Source organism: Phocoena phocoena, chromosome X (assembly GCF_963924675.1).
Source record: "Phocoena phocoena chromosome X, mPhoPho1.1, whole genome shotgun sequence".
Lineage (NCBI taxonomy): Eukaryota > Metazoa > Chordata > Mammalia > Artiodactyla > Phocoenidae > Phocoena > Phocoena phocoena.
Genome location: NC_089240.1, coordinates 89,133,901 through 89,153,165, shown reverse-complemented (window position 1 = coordinate 89,153,165; position 19,265 = coordinate 89,133,901). Strand labels below are relative to the sequence as shown.

The 19,265-nt window shown below is 36.3% G+C and overlaps 1 protein-coding gene across 1 annotated transcript in view; it reads right to left on the bottom strand.

Moving 5' to 3' along the window:
- Positions 1–19,265, bottom strand: part of IL1RAPL2 (interleukin 1 receptor accessory protein like 2) — a 561,274-nt gene that overhangs the window by 20,959 nt on the left and 521,050 nt on the right. The window contains exon 8 of the mRNA XM_065900231.1: positions 6,080–6,225. Within this exon, the coding sequence (XP_065756303.1) occupies positions 6,080–6,225 (146 nt within the window). The remainder of the gene's footprint in view (positions 1–6,079; positions 6,226–19,265) is intronic.

The window sequence follows — 19,265 nt, the reverse complement described above, 5'->3', positions numbered from 1 at the left end:
GACTCCTTCCCACTAGCTTTCGGTTTTACATTTCGTAGTGTATATAAGTCCATGCCACTCTCTCACTTCGTCCCAGCTTACCCTTCCCCCTCCTCCTGTCCTCAAGTCCATTCTCTATGTCTGTGTCTTTATTCCTGTCCTGCCCCTAGGTTCTTCAGAACCATTTAAAAAAAATTCCATATATATATATTAGCATACGGTATTTGTTTTTCTAGCCAGTGTGAAATTGACAGGGCAATATGATTTTTTTTGTTTACTCTGAAAACTGAATTCTCTTTGATCTTAGGTCATTGATTGACTTGATTCAACATTTTTTTCCTGTTGTAAAATGTTCATTTAATGTTGTAATTTTGTTAACTCTCTGTCTCTGTCTCTCTCCCTCTGTCTCACTCTCTGGTCAGAACAGCTTTCAACTGTTTTCAAAGTCACTGAATGGGATTTTTTTCCAGCAATTTCTATGTTATTTACAGAGTAGAGTTGCTATTAGGTAGATGGAAAACTTCAGCAGCAGGAACAATTTGTGCTCCCAAGTAGCAGACACCTTTTTCAGCAGTAAATATATGGAAGAAAACTGTGGTGTGAAAAGTACCTTTGTGGTTTTGGGGTCCATTTTATAAAAATATCTTTGAAAGATATTACCTAGTGATGGCTGTTTACATTGAAAACTGTGGACCGAGTCCCTGAGACTCAACCAGTATTCTTTGATTCAGCACAGGCAGTCACATTAAAAGGGAAACATGTATCCTATAATCAGAGGGCAGAATTGCCATCACCCAGTTGACACCTAGCTTTTCTTTTGTCTTCTGTTTTCAACTGCCATTTTCCATCTCAGCAGGATCTATACTTCTAGGGACATTTCCTGACTGAGAAGGTGGAAGTCATTTTATTTGGACTGTGTCGTGTATACGCTTCACAAGGATAGAGATAGCCAGAAGAGCAAATATTTATGGGATTGTAACTTTTTCCAGGCACCCAAAGTACAAGTGTAGTTCTTTTTAACCTTCTTAGTTTGAACCCAGCTAGTTCTTCACTTTGAACATGAAGATCAGACAGCATAGAATGGGACAAATAATAGCTGAAGTCAAGGGACTGGAGTGCAGGAAGACTGGAACTGTTCTGAGCTTGCTCATAAGTTGGGAAGCAGGTTAGGAGATCCCACCTGAGGGTCTCCTATACAGGTTGGGGGTTCAGGGTGTGGCAGTAGCACTAGGAATGAAGAGAAAGAGAGAGTCATTGATATGTCTCTGTTTGTGGGAAAGGGAGTATATACAGAGAAGGCATAATTATCAGAATTTTCCTAGCATTAAGTTCAGAGTCTTGGTTCACCAAAAAAAAAAAAAAAAAAAGAATTTCTTACTAAAATGTTAGCTGTACTTGTTGGCAAATAGTTCATTGGACAGTGAGGGCATAGCAGGTTAGTAAATGAAGGTAGAAGATGCATAGGTAAGAGACATCTTGCTTTGAGAATGCCTGACCCTGTTAATTGCATATATTAGACATGAGTTTTCATTTTACGAAAGGCCTTTTCACTTTGTGAAAGGATTCATGAAATGTTTCTTCTCTATAATGATCACTTATGGCACTTTTGATATTTGACTTATAGATCATCAGGAAGTTATTGTTCCATAAAACGAGCCATACTTATATTCCAGGTGGAAATCCTGTGGCTACTGATGCCAGGCTATGTTGTGATAAAGCCTGAAAGGTTCAACTCCAAAGGAAATAACTGAAATTTTGCAATACAAGCCAGAGCTCAGTCTGATTTAATATGCTGGATCAGGACCATAGGGCTTATTGTTCTTTTCTGGACCTCTACCATATTGTCGATAGCTCCTAAAGAAAATGGAGTAAGGGAAGATGAACTGCATCCTTTTGCAAAGCGCAGTGAAAAAATTTAAATGCTACCTAAAACAGAGAGTACAAACTGGTATACAATGGGCCAGAAAAAAGGTTTTTGTTGGTCTATATGTTTCCCAAAAAGTAGATACTAATATTTTAAAATAAAAATATTGCATATCCAGACTTTCAACTTCACTTGAAAACCTTGAAGCTCTCATATCCTTAGGTTCACATTTCAGCAAGCATGGCAATAATCTAGAAAAGAATAGTGACTGCCCTTTAAAGAAAGGCATGTTTTCTCTAGCCTGTGTTTAATATCCAGCCCTCTTTTTCTTTTAATTTCAATATCTACCTGGCTATTAATGTCTTTGAGTTTTTATCCCCCAATCTGGAAATTGAATGTTTTGAAAAGAGAAATGCATTCAGATAACCCAGAATAGACACTAGTCAAGGCCAGATCTCAGGGAAATCCTCTCTTTACCAATCCCCGTTACCCATCCTCTATCCTATTGCACCTGTCCTCTAGGAGGACCATTTTCGCCCAACAAATTTTTTTGAGCACTTACTATATTCTATGTGCTAGGGATACAGCAGTAAATAAGGCAGGAAAAAGTCCCTGTTCTTATGAAGTTTACATCCTAGTGTGGGGGTGGGGTGGGGGGGGAGACAAGAAGAAAACAAGTATGTAATATGATATCAGATAGTAGTAAATACAATAAACAGAAATAGAGCCAAGTGAGAGGGAAAAGAAGGTGATGGGTAGTCCATCGATGGATGAATGGATCCAGAAAATATGGCATATATACACAATGGAATATTATTCAGCCTTAAAAGAGGAGATTCTGTCATTTGCTACAACATGGATGAACCTGTAGGGCATTATGCTAAGTGAAATAGGCCAGAGCGAGAAAGATAAATATTATAGTGCATGGTATCACTTATATGTGGAATCTTAAAAAAAAAGCTGAAGTCACAGAAACAGAAAGGAGAAAAGTGGTTGTCAGGGGATGGACGGTGGGAGAAGAAATAGGGAGAGGTTAGTAAAAGGGTACAAACTTTCAGGCAGATGAATCTGGTCTGAGGATCTAATGTATAACATGGTGACAGTAGTGGATAACACTGTACTGTATAACTGAAATTTGCTGAGAAGGTACAACCTAAATGTTCTTACACACACAGAAATAAAATGTAGATGTGTGAGGTGATTGATGTGTTAATTAACTCAATGTGGGGAGTCATTTCACAATGTACACATATATCAACTCATCACATTGTACACTTAATATATCTATATATCATACAATTTTATTTGTCAGTTTTACCTCAATAAAGCTAAAAATTTTTTTAAAAGAAAATGATTGGGTAGTACTATTTTATAAAAAGTGGCCAGGGAAAGGCCTATTGAGTAGGTAATATTTAAGCAGGGACCTGTATGAAAAGAGGGAATGAGTCATGGGAACAGCTGGGGGAAACAGCAGTGTTTCAGGCAGAGGAAATAGCAAGTGCAAAGATCATGAGCCAGGACTGTGCTCGGTGAGCGTGAGAAATAGAAAGGAGGCTAGTGTGTGCAAGGTTTGAGGCAGATTGTGGTAGAAAATGAGATCAGAAATGTCTTGAAGGCCATGGCAAAGATTTGGGGTTTCATTCTAAGTGTAACAGTGAGGGTTCTGTAATTGGATGGTTCTAATTAGAGAAATAATATGATCTGACCTAGATATTAAAAGGATCACTCCAGATGCTGTGATGAGAATAGACTATGAGGGGAAAAGGGGGAAGCAGGGAGACCGTTCACGGGGCTATTGCAGTGATCCAGGCAATTGATGCTGGTGGCTTAGACTCAGATGATAATAGTGAAGATGGGGAAAGTGCTCAGAGTACATATGTTTTAAAAGTAGAGCCATGGAATTTGCTGGTAGACTAGATATAGCGTATGAGCAGAGAAAAGAAGAAGTCAATGATGACTCCAAGGATTTGGGGCCTGAGCAACTGGAAGGATGGTGATGGAGATGAAGAAGGCAACTGGAGGATCAAGTTTATAGGGAGGAGAAATCAGGAATCCTGTGTGGGACAAGTGAAGCTTGATATGCCTGCTAGATATGTCTACTAGTGGAGTTTTTGAATAGTTGCTGAATAGGCAGTTAGGAATACAACTCCAGAGTTTAGGCGAGAAGTCCAAGCTAGAGATATAAATTTGGGAGATGTCAGCATATAAATCGTAAGCAAAACTGAGGTGGAGATGGAATTGAAATCATCTAGGGAGTGAGTGAGAAAAGGGGACCTGAACCCTGGGGAACTCTAATATTTAACGATTAGGAAGATGAGAATTAATATTCGCAGTTATTCATGATTTAGACACATTTCCTTGCAGAAGCCATGGGAGGCAGCAATTTTGCAGCGTACCTTGGTTTCTAGTGTCAGATTATTAGAAATTTGAAGGGCTGCTAGTGGTTGCTTTACTTATTAAAGGGAAATGGATTTATTTTAAAACTCAAGGCTATTTCTGTCTCTACTAACTGACTATATGGTAAGGCCCCCATTATTTTTCCTCAGAGCAGGCTTTTAATTGTAACACCATACACATTTTGTGCAATTTTTTGTTTCATGTTTGAGCTTTGTCTTTCTTTGCACCCTCACTGCCCTGAAGACTATAAGCCCCCCACAGACTTGGGGATGACTATTCCCTAGTACCTAACACGATGCTTGCTATACATGATCCTCAATAATAAAAGAGACCATTATTCATTTATTAACCAGAATGAGTTCTAAGTGCCTATTAGTGGCCAGTCACTGCCCAAGTTGCTGAGGATACAGAGGTGCAGCAGAGTCTGGCTTGGAGGATCTCTAAGCCTAAAATAAGACTGAGATGGACAGGAACAAAGCGATCCTTGCAAGAAGGTATCTGGACATAATCAATGTCTGCCCTTCAAGTAGGTGGACAAGTGGTTGCTTAGTGGATACAAGTTATCCAAATTCCATTTAATAACAAATCTTGTTTGAGCATGGTATATTTCACACCATATCATTATTATTTGAACCTTAAAGTGACTCTACAAGGTAGGTATTTTTACCCCTATTTTATAGATGAGGAAACTAAAGTTTAGGATGTCTAATCAGACAAGTTAGTCCTACTGAAGTAGGTAGCCAAGGCAGTGGCTGAACCGGGATCTCCTGAAGCAGGGTCTCCTAGTTTCACTTTCTATATTAGACTCCTCTATACTTAAATACTCCATTATTTTAAGATGAAATCAAGTCCAACAGAGTAAGAAATGGTGCTAGAGAGATAAAAGCATTATTCTCAGAATAATGACATTTCCCTGCTTCTCCTAGAACTGCTGGTCAAGGTTATATATTAGGGCTGGTTGGAAAATAGAAATTCCATCTTGGCTACAAGGTACAACTAGTGACCTTGCTGATTGAATCTGTTCTAGCTCTATAGCCTAGACAAAAAGAACACTGATTGAGAACATTTGTTCTGTTACATTTACAAAACCTTTGCCAGATGCACACATACAGAAAGTATTTAGCCTTTTGCAGTAATCAGGAGTTATTTCATGGTAAGAGCCAATCTCAGAAGTTGCTCCAGCAGCTGGGATTGTCGTTCCTATGTCTGTTTTTATCTATTTTATTTGTAAATTTATAGTTTCTTTTCTTTGCTCATTATATACAATTTCCACCCCATATGGAATCAACTCTAGAGAGGGATCTACATAAATGCCAAAGTATTTAAAAATATATGCACCTGCTGAAGGCCTTCAACACCAGGTCATATCATGAAATATTGTTCATGATCTTTATTATAATAATTGTAAAAATTATATGATACTATCTATTATTTTTATTTATATTTTAGTCAGGGAATAAAGAAGTGATTTTGTTTCTCATCCAATAGTAAAACCCCTATTATTTAATTTAAGCAATATAGGATGATGTGAAATATAAAGAAAATGTTTAACATCAATGCCTATCAAATTTTATGTAACACTTATAACCAAGGTATATTTCATCTCACTGGATTTAACAAATAACAACATTTCATTTCATTTATCCACTTCCTAATGGTATGGAAGATCATAGGAATTTTATGCTAATATCCACAGCAAGAGAGAGATATTTCCTTAAAAAGACAAAATGTTTAATAGACATTTATACTAAATGATAAAATCAGGCCAGGAAACATACCTAACTTCAATAGTTACTTGATAGGTAAACAAACTATAGTAACAGTTATTTAAAAAAATACCCTTTTTACGCAGCAGAACACTTGCATGTTTTCGTCCATTTCGGTTTTCCACATGGCAGGTATAATTTGCCAGGTCAGCCTCCACCACTGAATCAAAGATGAGTGCCAACTCAACTTCTTTTTCTCCAAGATGCTCTTTGAGGAGCCTGAAATAAAGGAAAGTATTCTTGGCTGAATTGGTTTGATTTGGGGAGAGCCCAGCCATGCAAGGACTAAAGATGGTTATGTAGTCTCCAGTGGGCTGGAGAGTCCTGACGGGGTGTATGTGCAGAAACTTGGAAAAGAAAACACAAAAAGTGACTTTTAATGCAAAGATCAGATGGAAAATGAAAAAAGTGAGGAATTCACTCAGCAAAAAGAAATATTATCTTGCCACTAGGCTTTAATAAATGAAGCCAATATGATTTGTGTGGCAAAGAGGAGGAGACGTTGGACTCCATATTCTAAGCTGAGCTTATGAAAACAAATTGGATTTTTGCAACACGGCATGAAGGGAAAAATGTCTGTAGAAATGTAGTTTATGTCAGAGGCTAGAGTTTTGACAACAGGGGGTAAGATGGTAAAGAAATGGGCTTTGAAAATGACTGCCTTATGAGAATTAAACTAAGGGTGTTTAGTGGCCTTTTATCTCCAAATATCGGTGAGAAGCCTGTTCTCTACTTTCTCCTGCCTTCTGTCCAATGCAGGTATATACCCCTAATCCTCCAATGACCTACCATGGCCCTGCTTTCTCCCGACATTGCTCGCCATTTGTCTTTCTCCTTCCCTCCACACCCTCCCATGCCCCTAGGAGGAACTGCCCTATGTGACATTTTCTCATAGTGCTGCCTTTTGCTTTCTCAAGTGAAGTTGCAAAGGTTCTTGAATAGCCAGTAACAATTGTTCTTCACAGAGGAGCTGAGTTGCCAGGAACCTTTCCTGAGGAGCGTGCCTCTTGTTTCTCTGGAGAGTTATATTCTTGCCAATGGCCAGCTGCCTCCTGCGTGAGGTGAAAGTAGGTACACTGCCTACTATTACTTTCTAACTCCTGGTTTTGACCAAAGAAAGAGAAAATTGTGAGTCTAAATAGTGGAAAGCCTGCTGTTAAGTTCTGGGGTGAGGTTGTTAAATACATGAATTTGCAAGATGGAACATTTGGGGCATTTAAAGTAATTCTCATCTCCTTTTTGACACCTGGTTAGGAAGGCAGAGAAGAACATTCAGATTTACTGGCATTTAGCATAAAGTTGGAAAAGACAACTGTACTCAGAGAAAACTGGGTTATAAATATGGGCCTCCCACTTACAAGCTCAAGCTGTATTCTTACAAAGTAATTAACTCAGTGGCATCTTAATATAACTCATCTTTAAGTTGGGAAAAATACCTGCCATACTTAACTTTGTTGTGGGGGTAAAATGGGTAAAATGATTTCAAGATTAAATGGCATATGCAAATGCAAATGAATGTTATTAAACACCAACATTTCATTATCCAAAGGTAAACTGTTTATACATTTTGGCTCCTCGAAACATATTTGTATTTATACTTATTGATATTTCAATTTGGTTTGGATTAATCTCTTCTGGCTCCCCTTTAAGAGAAGGAAAGACTTAAAGTTGGGTTGGTGAGAGGGAGTTCTTAGAATCTGAGAATCTCCCATACTGAAGTCCTAAAACCAGATTATATCCCAAATAGAGATGCTTTTAAAATTAACCCTATTTCTGTTACCTTCCAATAATATACATATCAGAGAGTTGACAATACTGGCATTGGTAACTTGAGTAAGTCTCTTTAGTATAAGAATTTTCTTAACCATATTTCACTGGTAGTCTATTCATTTTTTTCTTCCTGGCTAAACTTGCAGTTTTCCTCTCTTTCTCCTCTCCCAACACATACCTAAACAAGGAAAACTGGGAATTTACTGTCCTAATGGTTTATATTGAATTTTACTCTATTTTCCCCCTGCTATGTGTATATCACACTATACTCAATTCTTTTAGTTCTGTGTGACCTGCTATGGGATAACCCCCTTTAGGCCAGAAGCTGCTTAAGCACCACAAATTAAGTTTGATTTAAAGCTTCACATGTAGGGCAGCCACAGCCTTTGCCAGGCATAAGGCAGAAAGCTGATCCTGTCCCTCCAGACAAAGCCTTTCCCTCTTCATTTCTAATGCAGCTTCCAAAAACAGCTCTTCACAGGCTGCAGAAAGAATCTAGAGAGAGGATTTGAAAAATGATCCTTCATCTATTAATATATATGAGGTGTCTTAATTATCAGCTCTTGAAAATCTAGAGGAGACCTGCTTTTTTGTAATTAAAGAGAAAATTGGTGTTTATGTCTATAAATCATTCTGCAGAGCAGTCACAATTTCCTAGCAAATATTGATATGTAACAATCTATCAATTATTCTTTGTCATTCCCCTGAGTGCCTAGCTCTGGGATAGGTATTTGGTGTAAGAGCAGTATAAGCACTAAACGACCAGGTGCCTGCTCCCAGTAAGCATTAAAATTTAAACAAGGAGACAAAATCTACACAGCTGAAAAAATTATAGGCGGAATGAAGTATAACAGGATGGTACAGTCATTCTTACAATGGAATTTCAAAAAAGGGAGAGATTATTATTTACTAAATTAGCTGGAGAAGGCTTGAGAAGACTCTGCCTAAACAAAAGGAAGAAGGAAGTGTTTTCTAGGAGGGAAGATAGGAACAGGTTTTTGCAAAATGAAAGAGAGACACTGAAGGGACTGGTTTTGGAATGGAGGATACAAATAAGGGGGTCTTGGGATATACTTCAAATAACTTCAGAAGTATCTCATTCCAAGGATTAATATTGAAGGCAAGTTATAGGCAACAGTGAACACGGGCAAAATAAAAAATACTAAATTCAGGTGACAGAAATCACTAGTTTCAAAAGTTTTATTGTTAAGACCTATTATTAAAAAGTAATACTAGAAAATGTTTAGAAGTTGTCACTCTCATCCTTACAAGAGAAAAAGCAAACAAAATAAAAGTCAACAACTTTTCGTAGATCCATCAGAGAATTGAGGTCACACGGCAAACTCCTGCCCCCTAAATTTGAGATAGCTAGACAAATACTGAGAATCACAGTGTACTGGGAGCAGAAACCCAGGAGCAGGAATCAGTATGAATAAAAACACTTAAAATGTAATTGATGAGTCTCTGTAGGCCCAATATGGACTAGATTGAGAGTTAAAAAAAAAAAAAACTCCATGTGATCTAATCTTAGGGGTACCCTGTACTTTCATGAGTTTTGCTTCCAAGAGCCTGTCCAGAGTTTCAGGGTGAAGATCAGAGAATCCTTTATGCTTTTGGCACAGGAAGGGGAAAAGCAACTATCTTGAAATGAGCCCAGAGCACTCAGGCACAAAGGCACGCCCTCAAGTGAAACTCTTTAACAGAACCTAAGTTACTTGGGTTTTACCGAAACTGGGGGAAGAGAAATATCCAACTCCAGCCTCCTCAAGCCTTCCTATCTCATCTAAGAAAAGGAGGAAAGCTGAGGAATACTTGTAAAGGTCACAGCCTGAAGGTACAGGTTCATTGAAAGACTAAGACTTTACCATAGGATTATAGAATACTTACCACCACACCAATCAAGCTCCTGTATGATTACAAAGGTTTTCAGCTGAAAAACCTGCAAAGCTCAGACCCTATTTAAGAAGCAGTCTCTATGAAAACTGAAAGAAACAGTGGAGACATAAACAAGTACATTATAGGAAATTTTAGCCTCTTACACCTATGACTATAGAAAACAGTAAATACAGCCTAACTCCTAGCCACATAAACATAAAATCTCACAATAAAGACCTATTTACTTCAGTTCCTTTTATCTGATACATCACATCTGGCTTTCAATCAAAAAATGATAAGGCATGTTAAAAAGAAAGTCTGAAAAGACAATGCAAGTATCAGAACCATATTCAAGTATGGCAGAGAATTATCAGAATGGGAATATAAAATAACCATTATTAATATGTTAAAGGCTCAAATGGAAAAAGTGAACAACATAAATCAATAGCTTGGTAGCATGACCAGAGAGATGGAAATTCTAAGAAAGGCTCAGAAGGAAATGCTAGAAATAAAAACACTGTAATAGAAATAAAGAGTGTCTTTCATGGGCCATTAACAGACTGGACGTGGCCAAAGAATCAGTGATCCTGAAGGCAATCAACAGAAATTTCCTAAATTGAAACACAAAGAGAAAAGAGCATGAAAAAAAAGGGACAAAATATTGAACACCTGAGGTATAACTACAAAAGGCATAACATACATGTAATCTAAATACCAAAAGAGAAAGGAACAATAGAAATATTTGAAGTAATAATAACTGAGAATTTTCCAAAGATACCAGACCACAGATGCAGAAGTTCAGAGAATACCAAGCAGAGTGAAAATTAGAAAAGTTACACCTTGATGCATCATATTCTAACTGTATAAAGTGAAAAAATGAGAGAAAATCTTAAAAGAATTCAGAGGAAAAAGCTTAGCTATAGAGGAATAAGAATAAGAAATACATCAGACTTCTCTTTAGAAACTATGTAAGCAAGACGAGAGTGGAGTGAAATATTGAAAGTGTTGAAAGAAAATTACTACCAACCTAGAATACTGTATCCATTTATCCTTCAAATGTGAAGGAAAAATAAAGACTTTTTCAGACAAATAAAAACTGAGGGAATTTGTTGTCAGTATACCTGTCTTGCAAGAAATGTTAAAAGAACCTCTTAGGAGAAAATGAAAATGATATAGTTCAGAAATTTGGATCTACATAATGAAAGGAAGAGTGTTAGAGAAGGAATAAATAAAGAAAAAATATTTTATTTTTCCTATTCATAATTGATCTAGCTGGTAACAGTTTGTTTAAAATAATGATAGCAATAAAAGCAGTTATAAGACGTTCTGAGGATCTAATATACAGCATGGTGACTATAGTTAGTAACATGTATTGTATACGTGAACATTGCTGAGATTAGATCTTAAGCATTCTCACCACATTAATAAAAGAGTTAACTATGTTAACTATGTGAGCTTAACTAATATAATGGTATATGTCAATTATACCTCAATAAAATAAAATGAGAGTGAAACTGTAACCTGCAGAATGGGAGAAAATATTTGCAAACCAGAAATCTGATAACGGGTTAATATCCATTGGCAAGAATGTGGAGAAAAGGGAACACTGTATACTAATCGTGGGAATGCAATTTGGTGCAGCCATTGTGGAAAAGAGTACAGAGATTCCTCCAAAAACTAAAAATGGAACTACCATATGATCAAGCAATCCCGCTTCTGGGTATATATCAAAGGAAATGAAATCAAGATCTCAAAAAGATATTTGTACTCTCACACTCAATTTAGCATTATTCATAATAGGCAAGATGTGGAAACAACTTGTGTCCATCAGTAGATGAATGGAAAAAGAATATATGGTTTATGTGTACAATGAAATATTATTCAGTCACAAAAAAGAAAAGAAAATCTTGCAATTTATGACAACATAGGGGAACCTGGAGAATATTAAGTCAAATAAGTCAGACAGAGAATGAAAAATACTGAAAAATACTGTATAATATTACTTATATATGAACTCTAGACAAGCCAAACTAATAGTGACAGAATGGTGGTTACCAGGAGCTGGAGGGTGGAAGAAATAGGGAGATGCTGGTTGGTAGATGAAATGGGGAATTGCTGGTCAAAGAGTACAAACTTTCAGTTGTAAGATAATAAGTTCTGGAAACCTAATGTACAGCATGGTGACTATAGTTAACAATACTGTACTGTATCCTTGAAATTTGAGAGGAGAGTAAATCTCAAGTGTTTTCACCATACACACACAAAAATGATAACTGTGTGGTGATGGATATGTTAATTAGTTGATTGTGGTAATCATTTCACAATGTATACATATACCAAAACATCACATTGTATACATTAAATATATACAATTTTTATTTGTTAATCATACTTCAATAAAGATGGAATTTTTAAAAAATCAAAAATGAAATAGAGCAAAGAGATTGGATTCCCCCCAAAATAAAAAATAAATAAAATAAAATAAAATAAAATGAAAGCTTGTAATTCTTGGAACATATGGTAGTTCTATTTTTAGTTTTTTGAGGAACTTCCATACTGTTTTCTATAGTGGCTGTACCAATTTACAATCCCACCAACAGTGTACTAAGGTACCCTTTCCTCCACATCCTCTCCAACATTTGTTATTTGTGTTCTTTTTGATGAGAACCATTCTGACAGGTGTGAGGTGATCTCTCATTTTGGTTTTGATTTGCATTTCCCTGATGATTAGCGACGTTTAGCATCTTTTCATGTGCCTGTTGGCCTTCTGCATTTCCTCTTTGGAAAAATGTTTATTCAGGTCTTCTGCTCATTTTTAATTGGGTTCTTTGTTTTTTTGATGTTGAGTTGTATGTGCTGTTCCAGTTTCCATTAACTGTAAATAGTCCCTTAAACCAAATTGAATCCTCCTTTGATGACTAGGTATCTTGCAAGTCTCTGGGTCTTTATTCTGAGTATGAGTAATCATTATCTAGGAATAATGATTGAGAACATCAATAATAGGAGACAGTTTTTAAAAACACTCTTAAGGAAACAAAATCTTTATTTTAGTGTCATTTGCTTTTTTAAAAAATTCCTGTTAAAGCCTTATTAGTCAAAGACCAGGATCAAGCCCATAGGCTGACACAATCAGATTTGTTGACTGAATACACTGTGGAAGGAACGCTCCAGAGGAACTGTGGATTGTTTCTTGATTGAAGAGAAGAAAAAAGCATCTTTTGTAACATTTGGGTTCCCACTAAAGATTCTGAGGATGGTGTAAAGAAGCAGAAATGAGTTCTGGATTGATTGCAGCTTCTGAGGCAGTTGGTGGTATGGGGGGAGGATTGACTAGGTATTGTGTACTGTCATGAGGTGGAGGTGGTTTACTAATTGGGTATTCCCAGTAATATGAAAATAGCAAAGCAGGTCTGGGCATCACTGGTAAGAAAGCAGTAGTCACTCCAAAGAGGTGGGGGTCATTATGGCATTATACAACTGCTGCATGACCTTGGAAGAAATAGTATTTTCTGTTAACTTTGCAGCTGGTTTTATCTGTCTGTCCTCCCAGCCTGATTAATAGCTGGGCTGCTTATTCTCAGTCCCAACTGATTTTTTACTCTTTCAGTCCCGGGCAGGTTTTGACTCTTTATATCCTAAATGTGGGCTACAACAGATCATTCTGAGAATTGATGATTCTTGCTAGCTGTGTTCTGATAAAGTCAATGTAGCTCCACTGGAACTATGAATCAACTGCCCGAGGACAGCTCTTCCTCAGTCACTAAACCTCAGATTTTTTAATCTGTAAAATAAACTGATATGATTTATCTCAGATGGTTATCATAAAAATCCAATGTAATTTAGGATGTCAAAATGTTTTTGCAATGTACTGTGTAGCATAGAAACATGGAGGAATTATTATTATTTACTAACTATAGTTGCTTGTCTCGAGCAGCTTACAATAGAAAACACCATATTTGAGACTAGGCATCTATAATCTGCTCAGTAAATGAAGAGAGATAACAAATATGTCTTAGGTAGCCTTTAAATATTTTATGCATACGTCAAGGCTAAGACCCACTGTGGAAGTGGAACTGTGGATAGTAGAGTCACCACTCCTCCAAAAATCATCCTTCAGACAAATGGTCATTAAGGCTGCCCTTAGGTAAAACTATGCTGCTTATGAAGTTTACTTTTCCATTGAACCCTCCTTATGACTTACAATATCTACACTTACATATATATATGATGAGTTTTGAAAATTATTTAAGTCAAGGCAAAGTGATCAATCAATATTCCTCCTTCCAGTGGGATGACCTGAGAGTGGGAGAAAAAAAGAGATTATGTGTGTATTAGGGGATTGTTTTGTTATGTTTTTAGTTCAATTTTGGGGCAGCCAGAGCAGGTTGGGTGTTTCAAGGCACTGAAAAAGCATGGTGGGAAGCTGCCAAAACAGAGCTCATCATTTTGCCTTGGGCTTCCTGGGGGAAAATTAATAGTCCCAGCTCTATATTATTTGTTTAAATTGGTGAGATACTAATAGGTTATTTTGGATCTTTAACATAGACTTACTCTATTTTAAGAATAAAATCTTTTCATACCTGTATCACATTCCCTTCTTTGTCAAGAGCATTTCACTTACTCAAGAAAGGTATGTTAAGGTAAAGGGATGGAAACAGAAGGCTGGAAAGTGGTAGAAGCAGGAGTGAAAAAAACAAAACTTACAAGCGAACAAAGCCCATATTCAACTTGTAGCCTTTTAGGAATTGAAAGTAATTAAATTATTTGCATTTTAAGAAGCTTGTCTGAAAAGCCTTAAGATAAATTGAATATGTTTTTCAGGTCAAGAATTATACAAGATTTGGTAAACTTGCTTTATGGTATTGGCTGGGGGAAAAACATTAGCTATTGATAGGGAGATTTGTAAAGTGAGATTTATAATCGAAAATTACTCTCCATTGGGGCAAAGCAATTGCACTGAAATTCATGCAGTCTCCATCAACTATCAGATGCAATTCACAACCCTGCAGGGAAGCTTAAGGACTATTATTTCTTGTTTAATAGGATTAGTTCAGTTTCTCTGGCATTTTTTATTAACACTGTGGAATATGTACCTCACTGTAATTTTTAAAAAAAAATTCTCAAGTCTCTGATAAGATTAATTAAAAGGAAGGTCTGTAAAGGTGTGGAACTGGGTTGGTCTTGCTAGAATGCTCATACCCAAAGACTACTCCTGTTCATGAACTCTCTTACCCCACTTTGCAAGCCGTTCCCATTAAGTTTAAACAGAGGGACAGAAATTAGGAAGTCCTCTCCTAATGATAGTTTCCACTGGGTCTCCTCCAAATAATAATTTGACTTCTCTGAATAGACATGGTAGAGCTTGTAGAGAGCAGCTTGTTGCAAGGACTTTAAAATGGTAGATAAAAATAACCAGATTTGCACAACTGTAGCTTATGCTACTGCATATGCAAAATTCCCTTAACATCCCCACAGATGACATCTTTTGGAGTCAGTGGAAATGCTGCAATGCAGTTGTATGGGATAGGCTGGCAGTTGTGATTGGATGCTACATTTGGGTTCAAATTTCCTTAGGGCTCAGTCTCTTAGAAACATCATGGACTTTGGTAGGGCTATGCCAAATTTCTGCCTAATACCCTTTGGGAGAGCTATGCATTCAGAAGGAAATTTTGTTTCCAGAAATGATTTTGAGAGGAATCCTCTACTTCACATCTTCAGCATTCTGCTGTCAGAACTGTTCCCTTTGGAGAATATATGTGGGCTATGAAAGAATGCAGATCTTTTCTTGATTGAACTAATGATATGATTAACAATTTTGTTTTCGATGAAACTACCAGATTTGTTCCAATCCACCATACTGTGTAAAAATCTTGTTTCAAGGACATTGCTTTTGGAAGCTAGAAAACAGAATCTAGTAATTAACTCGTGTGTTAGCATAAATGGCCATAGCCTGAATGAATTCCCACACCCACACAAGCTCCCAAATAGATCATAGATCATACAATTAATATTACAAAATGGCCAACTATATGTTTCTCTTGGCCAGGAATTCCTGCCTCTTTGCACTTCTCTGAAAGTGTCTCTAGTTAGCTAGTAAGGTTTTGTGAAATTTTCAAAGCAAATTCTATGTTACTTTCCTCCCCTGCAAAAATATAGGTGTGCACCCTTTGTTACTGGAAGGGTTGCAGATGGTAGAGAAAGAGGATCTAACAGAATCCAGTAAACAATGATGTTCTGCAAATCCTGAAAGTTTGACTTCCTATAGCGCTTTAATATCTGGGTGACTCATTTGGCACCTAATACAGTGGCTGGGACTGGATTAAACTGTTTCACATATGTGTGCTTTGTCTCCCACCACTCTAATCATTTGCTGCTGGAGCAGCAGCATGGCCTAACTTTTCTTTTGTAAAATGGTATAACCACTTTGGAGTATAGTTTGGAAGATTCTTAAAAAGTCAGATAATCCTGGAGAAATAAAAAAGACAGTAAGTAAAAACTAAGGCCATTTGAATGAAGTATTGACTTTAGTTAATAATAACGTATCAATTTTGGTTCTTTAATTGTAACAAATGTACCATAGTAACTTAAGATGTTAATAAGAAAAACTGCCTCTTTTGCCATGTGAGGACACGTGAGGGTACAGTAAGAAAATGGCGATCTATCAACCAGGAAGTGAGCTCACATCAGCCATTGAGTCTGCTGGTGCCTTGATTTTGGACTTCCCAATCTCTAGAACTGTGAGAAATAAATATTTGTTGTTTAACCCACCCAGTCTATGAAATTTATAGCAGCTGAACAGAATAAGACACTATCTTTACAATTTTTACGTAAATCTAAAATTATTCTAAAAAGTAAAGTTTTTAAAAAAAAAGCTTTAAAAGGAACTAAAACAGTTAAATGTACACTTACTATCTAATTCATCCATTCCATGTCTAGACATTTATCCAGGAATAAAGGAAATATATATGCATGCAAAGATGCATACATGTATGTTCATAGCAGCTTTATCTGTAATAGCCCTCAAACTGAAAACAACCCAAATGTCAATCAACAAGTGAATGGATAACCAAATTGTTTATATCCATATAATGGAATAATACTGAGCAATAAAAAAAAGAATGAACTACTGATACTTGTAACAAGACAGATGAATCTCAAAATAATTGTGTTTAGTGAAATAATCCGGACAATAAAAGAGCACATACTGCATGATTCCATTTATATAAAACTCTATAAAATGCAAACTGATTTATAGTGACAGAAAGATAAGTGTTGTTTTGAAAGAAGGGCAGGAGGGGGCATTAGCAAGGAGCACCAGGAAACTTGTGGGTAATTTATATGTTCATTATCTTCATTATGATGATGGCTTCATAGGTGGATACATATATCAATCAGCCCTTACAGATTATACACTCTAAATTGTGTGTTTATTGTATGTCAATTATGTGCCAATAAACCTGTTTATTTTTTTAAAAATCCAATTAGTCGTGTATAGGAAAAGGGAAATAATTATCTTAGGCTCATATAACTACTACCTTTGATCATTAAACATAGCTCTGAGCTTTTTGGTAGTGGAAATTTTGCTTCTTTGTACCACTGTACCTACCACTGGCTGTTTGGGGACCAGTTTCTTTCTCTGAAAAATGACGAGTGACCCTTAAAGTCTTTTACAGGCAGATATATTGAGAATAATTCTAAACATGTATCTTCTGAAATAAGTTAATATAAATTCATTTGCATTAATTTCATAAACCTTAACTTGAAATTGGCTAATAAAGTGATACCTATTAGGAACCTTAAAGATTAAATGGGAATTAATAGTTAAGAACTATTTGTAAGTAGTATACTGATTATTTTTTTCTGAGTATCTTTTTATGTCAGGCAATCAATTAGAAGTATTTTTTTAAAAATAGCTTTATTGAGATATCATTTACATACCATACAATTCATCCATTTAAAATGCACAATTCACTGTTTTTTAGTATATTCACAGGTATGTGCAACCATCAGCACAGTCAATTTTGTAACATTTTCATCACCTCCAAAAGAAGCCTTAGACTCAAAGGGCATAAAGATTCCTCTTGGGATGATGAAAAATTTCTAGAACTAGATAGTGGTGGTGGTTGCACAACATTGTGAATGTATTAAATGTTACTGAATTGTACACTTTAAAATAATGCATTTTAGATTACAATATTGTATCCAGCACACCAAAACCCACTCCATAAAACTTACCCATATACTTTAGGTACTTACCCTTATCGCTCCATTCTCCCAGCTCTAAGCAAACACTAATATACTTTTGTCTCTATAGATTGGCCTATTCTAGGCATTTCATATAAATGAAATCATATAATATGTGGTCTTTTGTCACTGACTTCTTTCACAGAATGTTTTCAAGCTTCATCCATGTTGTAGTGTGTATCACTATCTCATTTATTCCTTTATATGGCTAAACACTATTCCACTGTATGAATACATCACATTTTATTTATCCATGCATCAGTTAATGGTCATTTAGGCTGTTTCCACCTATTGTCTATTATGAATAATGCTACTGTGAACATTTATATACAAGTTTTTGTGTGGATATATGTTTTGATTTCTTTTGGTTATATACCTAGGAAGGGAATTACTGATAACTCTTTGTTTAACCATTTGAGGAATTGCAGAAAGTGGCTGCACCATTTTACACTCCCACCAGAAGCGTATGAGGGTTCCAATTTCTCTGCATCCTCATCAGCACTTGTTGTAATCTGACATTTTGATTATAGCCATCCTAGTGAGTATGAAGTATTGGCCAAAAAGTTTGTTGGGGTTTTCCATACCATCTTACAGAAAATCCCGAATGAACTTTTTGGCCGACCCAATATTATCACATGGTTTTGATTTATCTTTCCCTGATGACTAATGGTGTCAGGTACATTTTCATGTACTTTTCTTCCTAGAAATATGCTCGTATAGAGAATATTTTGCATAAACTCTCAGGGGGTTCATAGACCCTCAAAGTTATGTACCCCTAGAGGGGAGTTATTACATGGACACATGAAGAAAAAATGTCATGGTAGTTATTATAAATTATACCTAATCATAGTAAATAATATAATGTGTACATTTTTCTTTTAAACTGCTCTATATTTAATAAGAAAAATAAAAGAACACATTTTAACATTAGTTGCACTGAAATACTGGTTTGATTTCCATTTCATGATTCTTAATAGCGGTGGAGGGGGAGGGGTCCCAATTCCTATTGGAGTGAGAAAAGTACATTATATATCACCATTTCTGAAATCAAAGGGTAACCCCATAGACTGAGGTAGAAAAAATTACCTATCTCTTATTTGTACAATGTGGTCATATACATAGGATTAGAAAACCAATAGAATAGATATCTATATATCAGGGAGGTATCTGTGTAACAGGAGAGTGAAAAGAGGTCTAGGGAGGTACTAACCTGAAAGTCACTTTCAGGATAAGCAGTGGGTACTGGGGAAAAGAAACACTATTCAACAAGAGTCAACAGTTATTTTGGCGAGTAGTGGCTTACTACTGCCACCACAGCTTTATACTTATGACATATGAAAGTTGTCTGTTCCCAGGGAGTAAATGAGCAT